The sequence below is a fragment of the Trichosurus vulpecula genome, chromosome 7 (genome assembly GCF_011100635.1).
Source record: "Trichosurus vulpecula isolate mTriVul1 chromosome 7, mTriVul1.pri, whole genome shotgun sequence".
NCBI lineage: Eukaryota > Metazoa > Chordata > Mammalia > Diprotodontia > Phalangeridae > Trichosurus > Trichosurus vulpecula.
The window spans coordinates 157,258,905-157,272,777 of NC_050579.1; the positions used below are offsets into that span (position 1 = coordinate 157,258,905).

At 40.5% G+C, this 13,873-nt stretch overlaps 1 protein-coding gene across 1 annotated transcript in view; it reads left to right on the plus strand.

Annotated features, from left to right (window-relative positions):
* The first annotated feature begins 1,918 nt into the window (after positions 1–1,918).
* Positions 1,919–13,873, plus strand: part of AK9 (adenylate kinase 9) — a 149,085-nt gene continuing 137,130 nt past the window's right edge. The window contains exons 1-2 of the mRNA XM_036769282.1: positions 1,919–2,027; positions 13,290–13,411. Of these exons, the coding sequence (XP_036625177.1) occupies positions 13,292–13,411 (120 nt within the window). The 5' untranslated portion in view covers positions 1,919–2,027; positions 13,290–13,291. The remainder of the gene's footprint in view (positions 2,028–13,289; positions 13,412–13,873) is intronic.

Sequence of the window (13,873 nt, forward strand, 5' to 3'; positions counted from 1 at the left end):
AGGCCATTCTGGTTACATAAGGTTGTGTTGGTATATAGTTGTCAGCATCCCCATGCCAAGGTGACCTCTCTCTTTTTATTCCTCTCTTTTTACTCTTGGGAGACACCCTGTTTTCAAGAACTAAGCCCAGCAAGTAAACTGTGCCCTGAGCTTGGCATAACGACAATCCTTTGCACTCACCTTCTGAATTAATTCAGTCACAGCAAAATCCCAGAATTTTTTCACACTGACAGCAGGTAGTCCCTGGGCTTGGATAAATCCTTGAAGAAAACATGTTCTGGAGGTGAAACCAGGCTATGAATCAAACTGGTGTCATTGTTGCAGTTACCCCTCATTGTCAGGGCTACAGCTCACTAAATAGCCGTTGGTATACGTATTGAGATTTGCCCACGCTAAAGCAGATCTACTAGAGGAGGGCCTGGCACATGTTTAGTTTAATTCTTCCAATGGAATAAAGAAAGCTTTTTGTTTGTAACCATTTGTTAGCTCTTTGTTTTTATTTTATTTCTTAGAGTTAACTGTGGTTGTGACAACCTGTGTGAGCTCTTTGGTATTTTTAGAGTTAACAGCAGTTCCATATCCTCCGTGACTTTCTGGTCACTTGTTTTCAGAGTTGACATAGTGTGAAATGTTGGTATATTCCTAGTTTCTGCCAGACTGCTTTCCACTTCTCTATTAGTGATTTAGAGGATTTTTTGAAACATGGTTGCTGATAGCCTGGATTTCTTCCTTTGAAAACTGCTTATGTGCTTTGACTATCTGTTGGAAATTATTGTGGTCGTTAAGTTGTTTCAGTTGTGTCTGACTCTCTGTGATCCCATTTGGGGTTTTCTTGGCAAAGATACTGGAGTGGTTTGTCATTTCCTTCTCCAGCGCCAGATGAGGAACTGAGGCAAACAGGATTAAGTGACTTTCCCAGGGTCACGAAGCTAGTAAGCATCTGAGGCCAAATTTGAACTCAGAAAGATAAATCTTCTTGACTCCATGCCCAGCACTCTATCCTCTGTGCCACCTAGCTGCCCATATTGGAAAATAGCTCTTATAAATTTTTATTTGTTCCTTACAGAACATGGATAAGATTTAAACAGTTTGGATACTGAGAGAGAGAGAGAGAGCTAAGGAGGACTTTTTAGGCTTAAGGTTCAGCATGAAGAAAAGCATGGAGATGGAAAAGCATGAAAGTTTTCAGGGGAGAATTGCAAATAGTCTGATTGGAGACAAAATGAGCAGTGGGAAATAGTGTGAGATAAGGCTAGAAAGGTAAGTGATTTCAGATCCTGGAAGTCTTTGGATTTCATTCATTAAGTAATTGAAAGATTCTTAGCAGATCAGTGATGTTTGTGATCTGGGCATAAGCAGATTAATTCGGCCACAGATGAACAGAGAGTCTTGAGTTTTAAAATGACAATTGGTACGTTAAATAAACATTGTAGCCTAATTATTCACTGGGCAGTGGAAGCAAAAGAGTAGAAATCTTTCTCTTGCTAAAGCAAGTGATATACACCGTATGGATACCCAAAGAAAATGAGGTAAAATTTTAGCTTTACCTCCTCCTTGGACCTCAACACCTAACATTTACTTCTACAGCAATAACCACAAAAACTAGCATTTGCAAAGCGCTTTATAGATATCTCATTTTACGAAGTGCAAGGTGTGTGTGTGTGTGTGTGTGTGTGTGTGTGTGTGTGTCTGGGACCCACGAATCCAACTTCCTTATGCACTCTGCATTCATCAAAATTGTGCGATCCCTTCCCACGCTAAACCAGTCCCCTGACCCCCTAGAAATTAGATCCAACCCGTAGTCCCAGTTCCTTCTCTGATCGCCAATCGGGACAAAGCTCGCGTGGAGTCTGAGCCCCGCCCAGCCCCAGGCTCGAGGCTGCGCGAGCCTCTGCTTTCCCCAGAGCGTGCGGGGCGGGCCAGCTGGTTTCTAAGGCAACGACTAAAAACATATCTTGCAGGTGGCTGCGGCCGGAGGTGGTGCAACCGGCCTTGACTACGGAAGCCGTGGGAGCTTCAATGAAGTAGTAAGTACCTTACTTTTTGGAAGAACAGAGACCTTTTACACCCACCCTGGCTTATACCCTCTGACGCCTTTTCCTTTTCCTATCGTCTTCCACACTCGTCTCCTTTGTGAAGCTGGCTAGGACTCTTGTGTGGTAAATAGAGCTCTGGTCTTGCAGTCAGGAGCAGGGTTCGAATGTGGACTTTAAAATGCTTACTTACTAAGTGTGACTTTGCACAACTCATTCTTCATCTCTGGGCCTCAGTTTCCTTATCTGTGTAATGAAGGAATTGGCCTGGGTGACTTTTAAGAGCCCTTTCAGTTGCAAACACAATGATTCCAGCAGCCTCAGTACCTTCTTTCCTCTCTTTGCAGGAGGGTCCCTGGTTTGGGGCACCCCTCAGGACTCTCTGAGCTTCCCCTTTTGTGGACAAAGTTGTGTTTCTCCACATTATAGGAATTTAAAAGTACAATTCCATTCAACAAACTTTTGGAATAAATCATCCCGTCAATTCTACATTTTGTAAAATAATGAAGTGCCCAGGGTCACAAAGCAAGCCAGACCTTGAGCTCTAGGCTTCAGCCTCCCAATCCAGTGTTGTTTCGCTACTCCAACATTGCTTCCTTTTCAATGCACCAGGCTGCATTTCGAGGCTTCATTTGATGCAGATTTTGAAAATCTACTATCCTTTAAGCCACCCCCATGGTATTGAAAATCTAGCTGTGATATTCTGCCTTTATCTACTTTTTTTTAAAAAATGGTTCTGTAATTTTCTGCAGATTCAGTAAGATTAAGCACTTTCCTCATCATTTCTATAAGCGAGTGCCATGATAACAAAAGTTTTCAGTAGATGGTATTGTTTTTTATTTGGAAAACTACCCTGGCACCAAATGGTCTGCTATTGCTTTCAAGTTTCTCGTGGATATTTATAGCCATGATTTAAACAATTCTTGCAGTCATTGCCAGGTCATAAGGTTTTGATAAGGATGCATGTGGAATGTCATTCTAGAAGCCCCAGGTTTAAACGGGTAGGGGCTTTGTCTAAAATTTTGCTCCTACAGCTCAGAATCCGAATCCACATTATTATTCACATCATTTTTCATGAATGATTCGTCTTCGTAGAACTCTGTAGCTAGAATCTGATCTCTATGGCATCAGACGTTGGACCCTTTTAGAACGATCCCAGATCTAGAGCTGGAAGGACTTCAGAGGCCATCTTAGTCCAATCCTCTCATTTTAGAGATGAAAAAACTGAGACCCAGGAATGTGAAATGACTTGCCAGTGTTACACAGGTAGAAGGTTGGTAAAGGTGGTATTTGAACCAGGGTCCTTTGCTCCAGAACCAGTACTTTTCCTTCTGCAACATATTATGAAGTAAAGATCAATGAAGGCATATGCCAATTTAAATTTCTCAGACCAAGAAATAATAATATTATTAATACAGTATAACCAAGCTTCATTCCAAAGTCAAGTTTCCTTGGCTAACACCATCCGGGCCCTGCTTCTTCCTATCACCTTGGATGTTAAAATCACAGAAATATGGGAAGTAGATTATAACTCCTTGAGGGCAGAAATTGTTTCATTTTTGACTTTTTGCATTCATCATTTAGCTCAGCAACTTATACATAATCAACAAGCCTAAACAATGTTTTTTTTTTAAATTGAATTGAAATGATACAAGCAGGTCATTTATGTAAGGTCCCCATTAGTAGCTACCGTATTCATAACAAATAGGCATCAAGTTATTTTCTGAATGTAGCTGTTTCTGAAACATAAAAAAGAACACAAGAGGGGAAGACTTATCGAAGAGCTGTATTTCAGCTTCTATACATTCAAAGTTATTGTACCTTTGGTTACCCTTTCAGTTTCTTGAAAACTGGGGCAGAGGGATTGGGCTCCTGAACTCTCAGGCTCCACCTTTAATCAGTTCTTTCTCCCTCTCTACACTAGGGTTCAGTAGTTTTCCATGGTTGTATTCATCTAGGGAGATGTGTTGTGCCTTCGCCAACTATGAATGAAATAATTTTTTAAAAATATTTTTGAGAAACTGCAACAAAACTCATCTGCAAAGGTGTTATCATTGGCTTAATGTTTAAATAGAAATTAGTGACTTCCTTGGAGGAAAGATGTAACCCCTCTTCCCATCCCCCCAAATATCTTCAGATTCTTCTTATCTTGAAGCCAGTTACAAGCACACTATTCACGCTATTCACCCATTCTGTTGCCAGCCCTTCTCATCACTTTGTATGTCAGGTCAGCTCAACAACTTTTATATGTCAAATCTGTTAGTGTATCTAGGCTATTTACACCTCCATACCCACCCCAACTCCATCCTATTATGGTCTCAGGTCTCTGTAAAGATTGTTTTTAAGGATTTTTATAGACCAAATGTTGGTTAAGAAATATATCTTCATTTATACCATTGTTGCAAAGTATTATTTGCTCTACAACACTGCTTCAACGACAAGTTTCTGGAGGCCAGGGGTTGTGTTTTTGTAGAACTAGTCAGGAATAGTGTTTGGTGGGGCATGATTACACTGAATTACGAAGGGCCTTACTTTCCTATGTAAATATAAATTGTAAACCTTGTATCATTGTAATAAAAAGAACTGTGCCTAGTTTTCCTGGATCTGTTTGGACAAGATACACTAGCACACAAAATAGAAAATAAACTGTGTGGGTCAGAGACCACTACTCACATTAAAAATATAGAGAGACCGTTCTTGAGAAGAGATAAAAAGGAATTTATTGCTTTCTCATGAGAAAGGACATACTCCAGCAGGCCCAAGATGATGCCAGCACATATGCGTGTGGGGCATACAGCTCAAAGCAAGTTATGTAGACCCTAATGCAGAGTTCCCCCACCCCCTACTGGCTCCTCTTCCCACTGCCTGGATTTGGAGCTCACATCCTAAACACGGAATCTTTTCCGAGCAACAGAGAACAAAGAACAAAAAAAAAACAGGCACGAGACCAGGGAAAAGGGAGTAAAAGCTAGATAAAACAGGATCTTGCAGGTGTCTGTCTACTGATGTGATTTCTTATCTCTACTTTCTCAGCAGAGCAGTTTCTAAAAATATAGAAGGGGTGCAGGGTTGGGGGGGGGTGGATGGTAGGAGAGTCAAGGTTTTTCCCATCCTGAGGGTGGGGGTGGGGCTTTACTATTTCAGTGTTAACATCCAATACCATACTGAAAGGGCTTTACTATTTCAGTATTCCACTCACAAATATTAAAGTTTTCCAGAAGTATAACATCACAAAGTATAGTAGGCTGCATCAGTACAATTTCGCTTCATTGTCTATAAAAAATGGAGGATGCTGGAATTATAGCAATAATTTCTGTGACCAGCTCTGTGATGTAACACGTGCTACAGCATGCACTACTGTAAGGCTAAATTACATAAATTTAAAGCTTGTTTGAGGAAGTTTGATTACAGCTTTTTGCAATTATGGGATTCTCTAGTAAAGATATGCTCTAAGGGTACTTATTATGAGTTTAGCGATTGGAAGAACACTAAATGAAGCATTCAGTGACCAAGAAGAAATGGCAGTAGCAGAGTTAAAGTTTTCCTCTTCTGTTGCTCTCATATTTTAAGATCCTTAAGAGAGGTCCCTTGAAGGTAAGGGGTTAAATTACATCACCTCTGAGGTCCGTTCTGAAATCCTGTGATCTCTTGGTCATATCTAGTTCACATAAGCTGAAAAATTCATAAACTTCCAATGACTGATTCAGCTAGATCACTATTTGTCAGGTTTCATGGAATGGCTCTCTTGACAATAGTCTTGGGCAGACAAAGATGTCTCAGCATTATAAGTGATGACATAAATCTAGGACCAGCCAACAAGACCCATTGCTCCCTGCCATTTCATAGGAGAATTTGTTTCCCATTAACCTAGACAACTCTGAATACTTGTTTCCCCATCACATAAAGGAAACTTACTGCAGTGATTAAAAGGGCAGTAGACACAGGCTGTTTGGGGAAGTGAAAGACTTAGGAAAGTTTTCCACTGTAAAAGGTACAGTTCACATGGGAATCATGAGGTGGTTCTAAGACACTAGTTTTTAAAACTTGCTTTCTATGCCCTTAAGAATTTTCTCCTTTTTAACGCATTGTTGGTGGAGTTGTGAACTCATCCAACCATTCTGGAGAGCAATTTGGAACTATGCCCAAAGGGCTATAAAACTGTGCATACCCTTTGACCCAGCAATACTACTTCTAGGTCTGTATCCTAAAGATATCATAAAAATGAGGAAAGGATCCACATGTACAAAAATATTTATAGCAGCTCTTTCTGTGGTAGCCAAGAATTGGAAATTGAGGGGATGTCCAACAATTGGGGAATGACTGAACAAGTTGTGCTATATGAATGTAATGGAATACTATTGTTCCATAAGAAATGATGAGCAAGTAGACTTCAGAAAAACCTGGAAAGACATATATGAACTGATGCTGAGTGAAGTGAGCAGAACCAGGAGAACATTGTACAGAGTAACAGCAACATTGTATGATGACCATGATCGACTTAACTCTTCTCAGCAATGCAAGGATCAAAGACAATTCCAAAAGACTCATGATGGAAAATGCTACCTACATCCAGAGAAAGAACTATGGAGTCTGAATGCAGATCAATACATACTATTTTCTCTTTTTTGTTTGTTTCTTTTCTCATAGTTTCTCCCTTTGGTTCTAATTCTTCTTTACAACATGACTAATCTGGAAGTATGTTTAATATGATTGTACATGTATAGCCTATATCAGATTGCATACCATCTTGGGGAAAGAAGATTGGAGGGAGAGAGAGAAAATTTAGAACTCAAAATCTTATAGAAGTGAATATTGAAAACTAAAAACAAATACATTTTTTAAAAAAAGATTTTCTCCTTTTGACTCCTTTGGTCCTTCCTCTTCCCTCAAAGTTTGGACCAATCCTTTCTTCCTTTGTTAGCTTCCAGAAGTAGAGAGGAATGTTCATATTCCTCTCTGACCAAATTCCTTTCCCTTCATTCAAAAGAATTGGGCTATACTCAAATTTTCTGGCAAACTGTGGGGGTTTGGTTGGAGGTCTGGAAGTAATAATGCAATGCCTTGGATAGTGTGGCAAAAGTGGAAGAGCAGGTGGGATGGGACACTAAGTAATGACTCTGACATTTCTGTCCTGCATTAGGCAGGGTATTTAAGGGGAAGAAGAAATATTAACGATACTAATAGATTTTGAGAACTTGGCTGACACGATTGTGCAGCTGTAAAGAGATTACATGTGAGACTAGGAAGAAGAATAGGAACTTGGTAGGTCTGAGGACATGGTTAAAACAATGTTGCTTTGGTGTTCGGGGTTCTTTGGGGTATTGTTTCTCCCTGTTGCATATTTACACTTGAAGGAATACTCTGTGATGATTCTGTGTCTCAAACTCTTTAAATGGGGTGATTCTGATCCTACTAAGACAAGATCATTCCTCAGTGGCCTTACTGAAGGAACTAAGGCACATGACAGGAAGACTAGTGGAAGCCATAGAAGGTTGTGAGCTTAAAAAAAAAATCTACTGGCTAAGCAGGGAAATTTCACTACAATTGGGATAGAAAGGATAAATAAATGGAGGATTATGCCCCTTTTTTGCATATTTTTCTTTGAAATATTACCATGAGGATCTGAGAAGCTAAAGTCATAGTAGATATCAGTTAATTAAAAACATTTATAGAGCATCAACTCATCTCCTTAAGTAGGTGAACCTTTCATGATAACAGCCTTCACACAGCAAACTGCTCCTTGCTTGGTAGAGTCTGAGCCTGCCCAGCTCTCCAGCATGAAGGCTCCTTTGACTAGTATTCTTTCCACAAGAAGCAAGAATTCTGACAACTTCCCTCCCTCTGTTCAACAAGTATTGAGAAGTTGTGCATAGGCTTACTATATGTTGCCAGAATTGTCTTTATAAGCATTCTCATGCTACAGTCTCAGAACACAGTGGCCTCAGGCCACAAATAAGATCAAATGTAGGTCTCTTGAGGCTTTCCATGTAAGTATCCTATCACTGCTATAATATTTCAGTGACCCGTCAGATCCAGGATTCAGCTGGCTCCCCAGAAGGATATAGATACACCTCCCAGCTTCTCAATTTGATGTGGTGAGTTCCTTGAATCTGCAATAGCAGTTTCACCAACTGTTAATCGTCACCAACTTCCCCAGCTAGTGAAGAGCTAATTTATTTCCTCCTTAGGAAGGTCCTTCCCTGTCTTAAGAGCAGTTTTCCCTCTACAAGAGAGTCTTGAACCTTCTTGCTACCACTCTATCCTCAAGAGGTAGTGTACTGTTTACCCCACACCCACCCTGTGCTTCAGAAAGTATCTCACATCTACCCAAATTGTCCACAGTCATCAAGGGGGTTTTGAATATTCCTGTTCTCCTGGGTATTAGACACACCCAACATCAGGAATCTGTTAGGGGGAATCTAAACCCATCATCTCACTCCAATGTTCCAAAACCTGGATAGACCCAGGGCTCATTTTAATGTACCATATTTCCCCATGTATAAGACACACCCTTTTTCGAAAAATTTTGGGTCTAAAAACTGGGTGCGTCTTATACAGTGGTTGTAGATTTCTTTTACTTGCATTTCCCACTTTTTTGCCCTTGTTTTTGCACTCGTTGTTGCAGATTTTTTTACTTGCGTTTCCTGCTTTTTTGTGCTTGTTGTCTTTGCGCTCACTGTTTTGCATTTGTTACCAGTATATTAGGTTATGTTTTGCCACGTTCTGCCCAGAAATGGCTCAGAGAAGATTTTCGTATAGTGCTGAATTCTAGTTAAAAGTGATCTAGTTTGCAAAAGTGAATGGAAATCGTGCTGCTGAACATAAGTTTGGACCTCCTCCAACTGAGAAAACAATCTGAGACTGGCTCCGGGAAGAAGAAACCCTACTGAAAACTCCAGGGCAGAAGAAGGCCATGAGAGGCAAGTCAGCAAAATGGCCTGATTTAGGGAAGAAACTGAAGATATGTATTGAAGAGCAAAGGGCAATTGGAATTCCTGAGTCCACAAAGATGGTTCAGCATGAGGCAAGAAGAATTGCTGCTGAAAAAGAAGTTACTGATTTCCAAGGAGGACACAACTGGTGCTTCAGGTTCATGAAACGGAATGAATTAGGCATGCGTACACGCACCAGACCTGCCCAAAAGATGCCTGAAAGCTATGAGCAGATGAATAGAACTTGAGTTCGATAACTTTATGTAATAACATTTTTTTCAAATTTTGGGCCCCAAAATTAAGGTGTGTCTTATAAATGGGGAAATATGGTGGCTTATAATCAATCACAGGTCATAGAGCAGTACAGCAGATATTAGTACATAAGTACACAACCATGCAAGAATAATAAGTAGTATGTGCCATATTCACATAGAGTTAGAGGATTAGCATAGAATTAGAAGAACAATGACTCCCTGCAATTCTGGAGCTCTATCCACTGCACCAAGCACTGATCATGCTTCTTCCTTTTTTTCTCCTGCTTCATTAAACCTAGGAACTCTGTTCCTATTCTTTAGTTTTACCTGCTCCCCCAGACTCTGATCTCATGTATGCCTTCCAAACTCAGAGTGACTGCACAGTGTTTGGCTTTCTGAGCATCCTCCCTAGCTGTGATCTCTGTCCCATGTACCACTTACTGCCCTGGCCAGATTACCAGTCCTGGCTTTCCTTGTCTTCCGCATCCCATGGTCACCCATGCCCTGGTGACTGGATGTCAAAGAATTTTAATGTTATCTTCATTTGTAATTTGGATTCACACATTTTCCAAGGTCTCCAAGATAATGAGATTTTCTACATGCTTTGATTTAAGGTCATACTGGAAGTATTCACTTTGATTTTCCTCAGAAGGATTTTATATTCTCAACCTTCCCTAGGATGATCAGAGAAAATAACAGGTCTTTGATGTTTCTGTTTATCACTCAGAATATGTAGGAGAACAGGATGAGTATTTATTCAATGCTAACTTTGCCACCACTCTTACCAGTCAATTCTAACAATAAACAATTTTTTAAAAATAACTGCTTTGTGCCAGGCATTGGTCTAGGAACTGAAAATACAGACAAAAATGAAACAATCCATGCCCTAAGAGCCGAAATCCTATTGTCTTATGTATTTGAAGTCAAATCACTGACTTCCTATCAGTCCTGTGTGTAATAGGAGTGATAGTCCACCTCACAGTCCTCCTGCTATGCTTGCAGCACATGTAAGCTATAGCATCAATGGTATAGCTTATACTCTAGGATGTAGGTACTCGTGATGATCCTCCTTTGACAGTTGAGGAAACCGAGGATAACCACATCGTAGACATCTGTGTAAGATCCTGAATTGTGTATCCGGGATCAGCTAGGAAGCTCTTCTTTGAGCTATAAGAGTCATTCAGGTCAATGTTAATTGCCATTGCTCATGATTTATTAATCTTCCTGAGTCCCAATCTGGCCTCAGACACTATCTTTATAACCCTGGGCAAGTCACTTAACCATGTTTGTGTCCATTTCATCATCTGCAAAATGAGCTAGAGACGGAAATGGCAAACCACTCTAGTATCTTCCCAAGAAAACTCCAAATGGGGTCATGAAGAGTCAGACGTGACTGATACAACTCAACAACAGAAACGGTTGTTAATGGAGCAGCCAGGTGATGCAGCGGCTAGAGTGCTAGACCTGAAGTCAAAAACACTTATCTTCCTGAGTCCAAATTGGACTTCAGACACGTGCTCGCTATGTGACCCTGGGCAAGTCACTTAACCCTGTTGGCCTCGGTTTCCTCCTCTGTAAAATGAGCTAGAAAAAGAAGTGGCAAACCTCTCTAGTGTCTTTGCGAAGAAAACCCCAAAAGGGGTCACAGAGAGTCAGACATGACCAAAAAACAGAAATTATTAATAGTAGTAGTAATAACACTTATTATGTGCCAGGCACTGTGCTAAGTACTTTGTCCGTTTTGATCCTCACAACCACCCTGGGAAGTAGGTGCTACTAATGATCTCTATTTTACAATTGAGAAAACTGAGGCAGACAGAGATTAAGTGACTTACCTAGGATCACACAACTGGTATATGTCTGAATTCACATTTGAATTTACATTTGAACTCGGGTCTTCCCGACTTGAAGCTCAGAACGCTACCCACTGCACCACCTAGTGTTCTCTATTTATCCTCCACCCCTTCTATCTACCTGACCTGTGACTTTTGACTCTAGACTTGCCTTGTCAGCTCAGAATTTTGCATTCCTTTGCTGCTAGACTTCCCAGAGTATCTTTCAACCCACTCTTCAGTATCTCGCTGAGTCATTTAACTGTCTGAGCCCTTTGATTTCCAGCGCAGACCCATCAAAAGGAATGCGGCATAGCGCAGGTGTTTTCAGAGATGTAACTATCCTTGCCACACCTTCATCAGCACCAATTCCTTTGTCACTCCTTAGTTCAGAGTTTCAATGGTTCCTTCTGCACCTCTAGGATAAAAGATAAACTCCTGTGTTTGAGATTTAAAGCCCTTTATAGTCTGGCCCCTGCCTGTCTTTGTAGACAGATTTTACATTACCTCCTTCATACACTCTGCATTCTAGCCAGACTGGCCTATTTGCATTCCACAGACATGACATCCATCTTCTTCTTCCACGTTATCCTCTATGTTCCCCATGTCTTCTACCTCTTGGAAGTCCCCGGTTCACTTCAAGGCTCATGTCAAGTGCTACCTTCTCTGAGAAGCTATTCCTGATCCTCTCCACTGTTATTCTTTCCCTGCCCCAAGAATATGTTCTGTGTAGGTACTGTGTATTTCCTTATGTGTATTTCCTTATGTTGCCCCCACCCAACTCCTTATTCAAAGGAAGTATTTCCTTTTTATATCCTTAATACCTTGCAGAGTGCCCAGTATGTGGTAGGTACCCAACAAATGTCTGTTGAGTTAAAGGTAAAAATGCTAAATAACTACATTTGAGTACCCAGGCAATGAACAAAATTACTTTTTATTTCAAAAAGCATTGGTGAACTCAAGAATAATTTCATCCCTGAACACTTAGTGCTCACTTTTCCTAGGGATCCTTGCTATTAAATTAACAATCCACCCTCTTCTCACTGCCCCCTCCTTTCCCCTTTTCCTGGGCTTTTGATGTGCAAATTCAGGCCATAGGAACAACTCTTCTCCCCTCCCCACCTTGTGCTAAAGTGCATTTTGTTCTCTATCTAGTGTTATTTTATAATGTCTCATCCATTGCAGACCTAGAAGAAGGTCCCTGGTGCACCCTGCCCCTTTTTAGCACTCCTTGAGGGGAGGGGCGAGTGGGGCGGGGCAGCTAGGTGGTTCAGTGGATAGACTGCTGGGCCTGGAGTCAGGAAGACCTGAGTTCAAATGTGACCTCACACGATAGATTTGTAACCTTAGGTAAGTCGCTTAACCTCTGTCTGTCTTAATCCACTGAAGAAGGAAATGGAAAACAACTCCAGCATCTTTACCTAGAAAACCTCATGGAAACTATGGTCCACAGGCTCACTGAAGAATCGAACTCGACTGAACAACAAATCCACACCTTGGTTTTCACCAATTCTTTCATGCTGAGATTCTTGATCAATGGTTTTTCAGTCACGTCTGACTCTTCGAGACCCCACTTGGAGTTTTCTTGGCAAAGATACTGGAGTGCCAAGCTCCAGCTCTCCAGTTCATTTTTACAGGTGAGGAAACTGAGACAAACAGGTTTAAGTGACTTGTCCAGGGTCACACTCCTAGCAAGCATCTGAGGCCATATTTGAGCTCAGAAAGATAAGTCTTCCTGACTCTAGACCTGGCTACCCAGCTGGTACAAAGTAGATGCTTAATAAATGTTTATTGATTGATTGGTAGTGCCTTGTCTCTTTTATTTCTTATTTTTCTCATGTGTAACTTGTTTGTGTTTATTTGTTTGCTTTTTGTTTCTCTCATTAGCTTATAGGCTCTTTGAAGACTTTTTTTGGCCTCTTTTTTGTGTCCCTGGCACTTAGCTCAGTGCCTGGAACATAGCAGGTCTTAATAAATGTCAATGGATAACTAACTGTCTGACTTTAGAGCAAATGAAAGAAAAGGCCTACTGCCCTGCCTCTTAGTTATATATTCCTTTGAATTATTGGATGTTACTCAATTATCTGCTGTGGTATTGTGATCCTGATTCAGAGAGCCTCTGATTGGTTGTTTTGTCTTGGTGTACTTTCATCATCTCTTCAATCCTCTTCCGCCCCCCCGCCCCCCCCCCCCCCCCCCCCCACCCCACTAATTGCCCTTTGTTGTTTCTTACCCTAGAAATGGATTCTTTAAAACCAGAGGAGAATAAATGTCCTTTTGTGGATATATTCGATGAGGATGAAACTGAGAAAAACTTTATGTTGTCCAAACCTCTCTGCATCATTATATTTGGGAAACCAGTAAGCTATCATTTCTTTCTCAAATAAATGTGTCATATCTCAAATATACAAACAACTGTCAAATTAATAAGAATATTAGTCATTCCCCAAATAGCAAATGGTCAAATGATATGAACAAGCAATTTTTCAATGAAGAAATCAAAATAATTTGTACTGAAATATTCTAAATGCTCTAAATCACTAGAGATTAGAGAAATGCAAAAAAAGCTATCATTTTAAAATTTCCATCTGCACATTTTATTTATTTTGTAGTATGATAATCTGTGGAAGTTGTCTGATAAGCATGAAAACAACATGCAGGTTTTGCTGGGTTGATTGGACTGCTTATAGTTTTGTTTATATGAAATAACCCTAGCTGTTAAAGTGGGCCACTTTTTTATATTTGTCTTAATACTTGGAAAGTTTTGTTTTGCCCACAAACTAGAGTATGATTCATTTTATGAAAAATAAATTGGTATATCT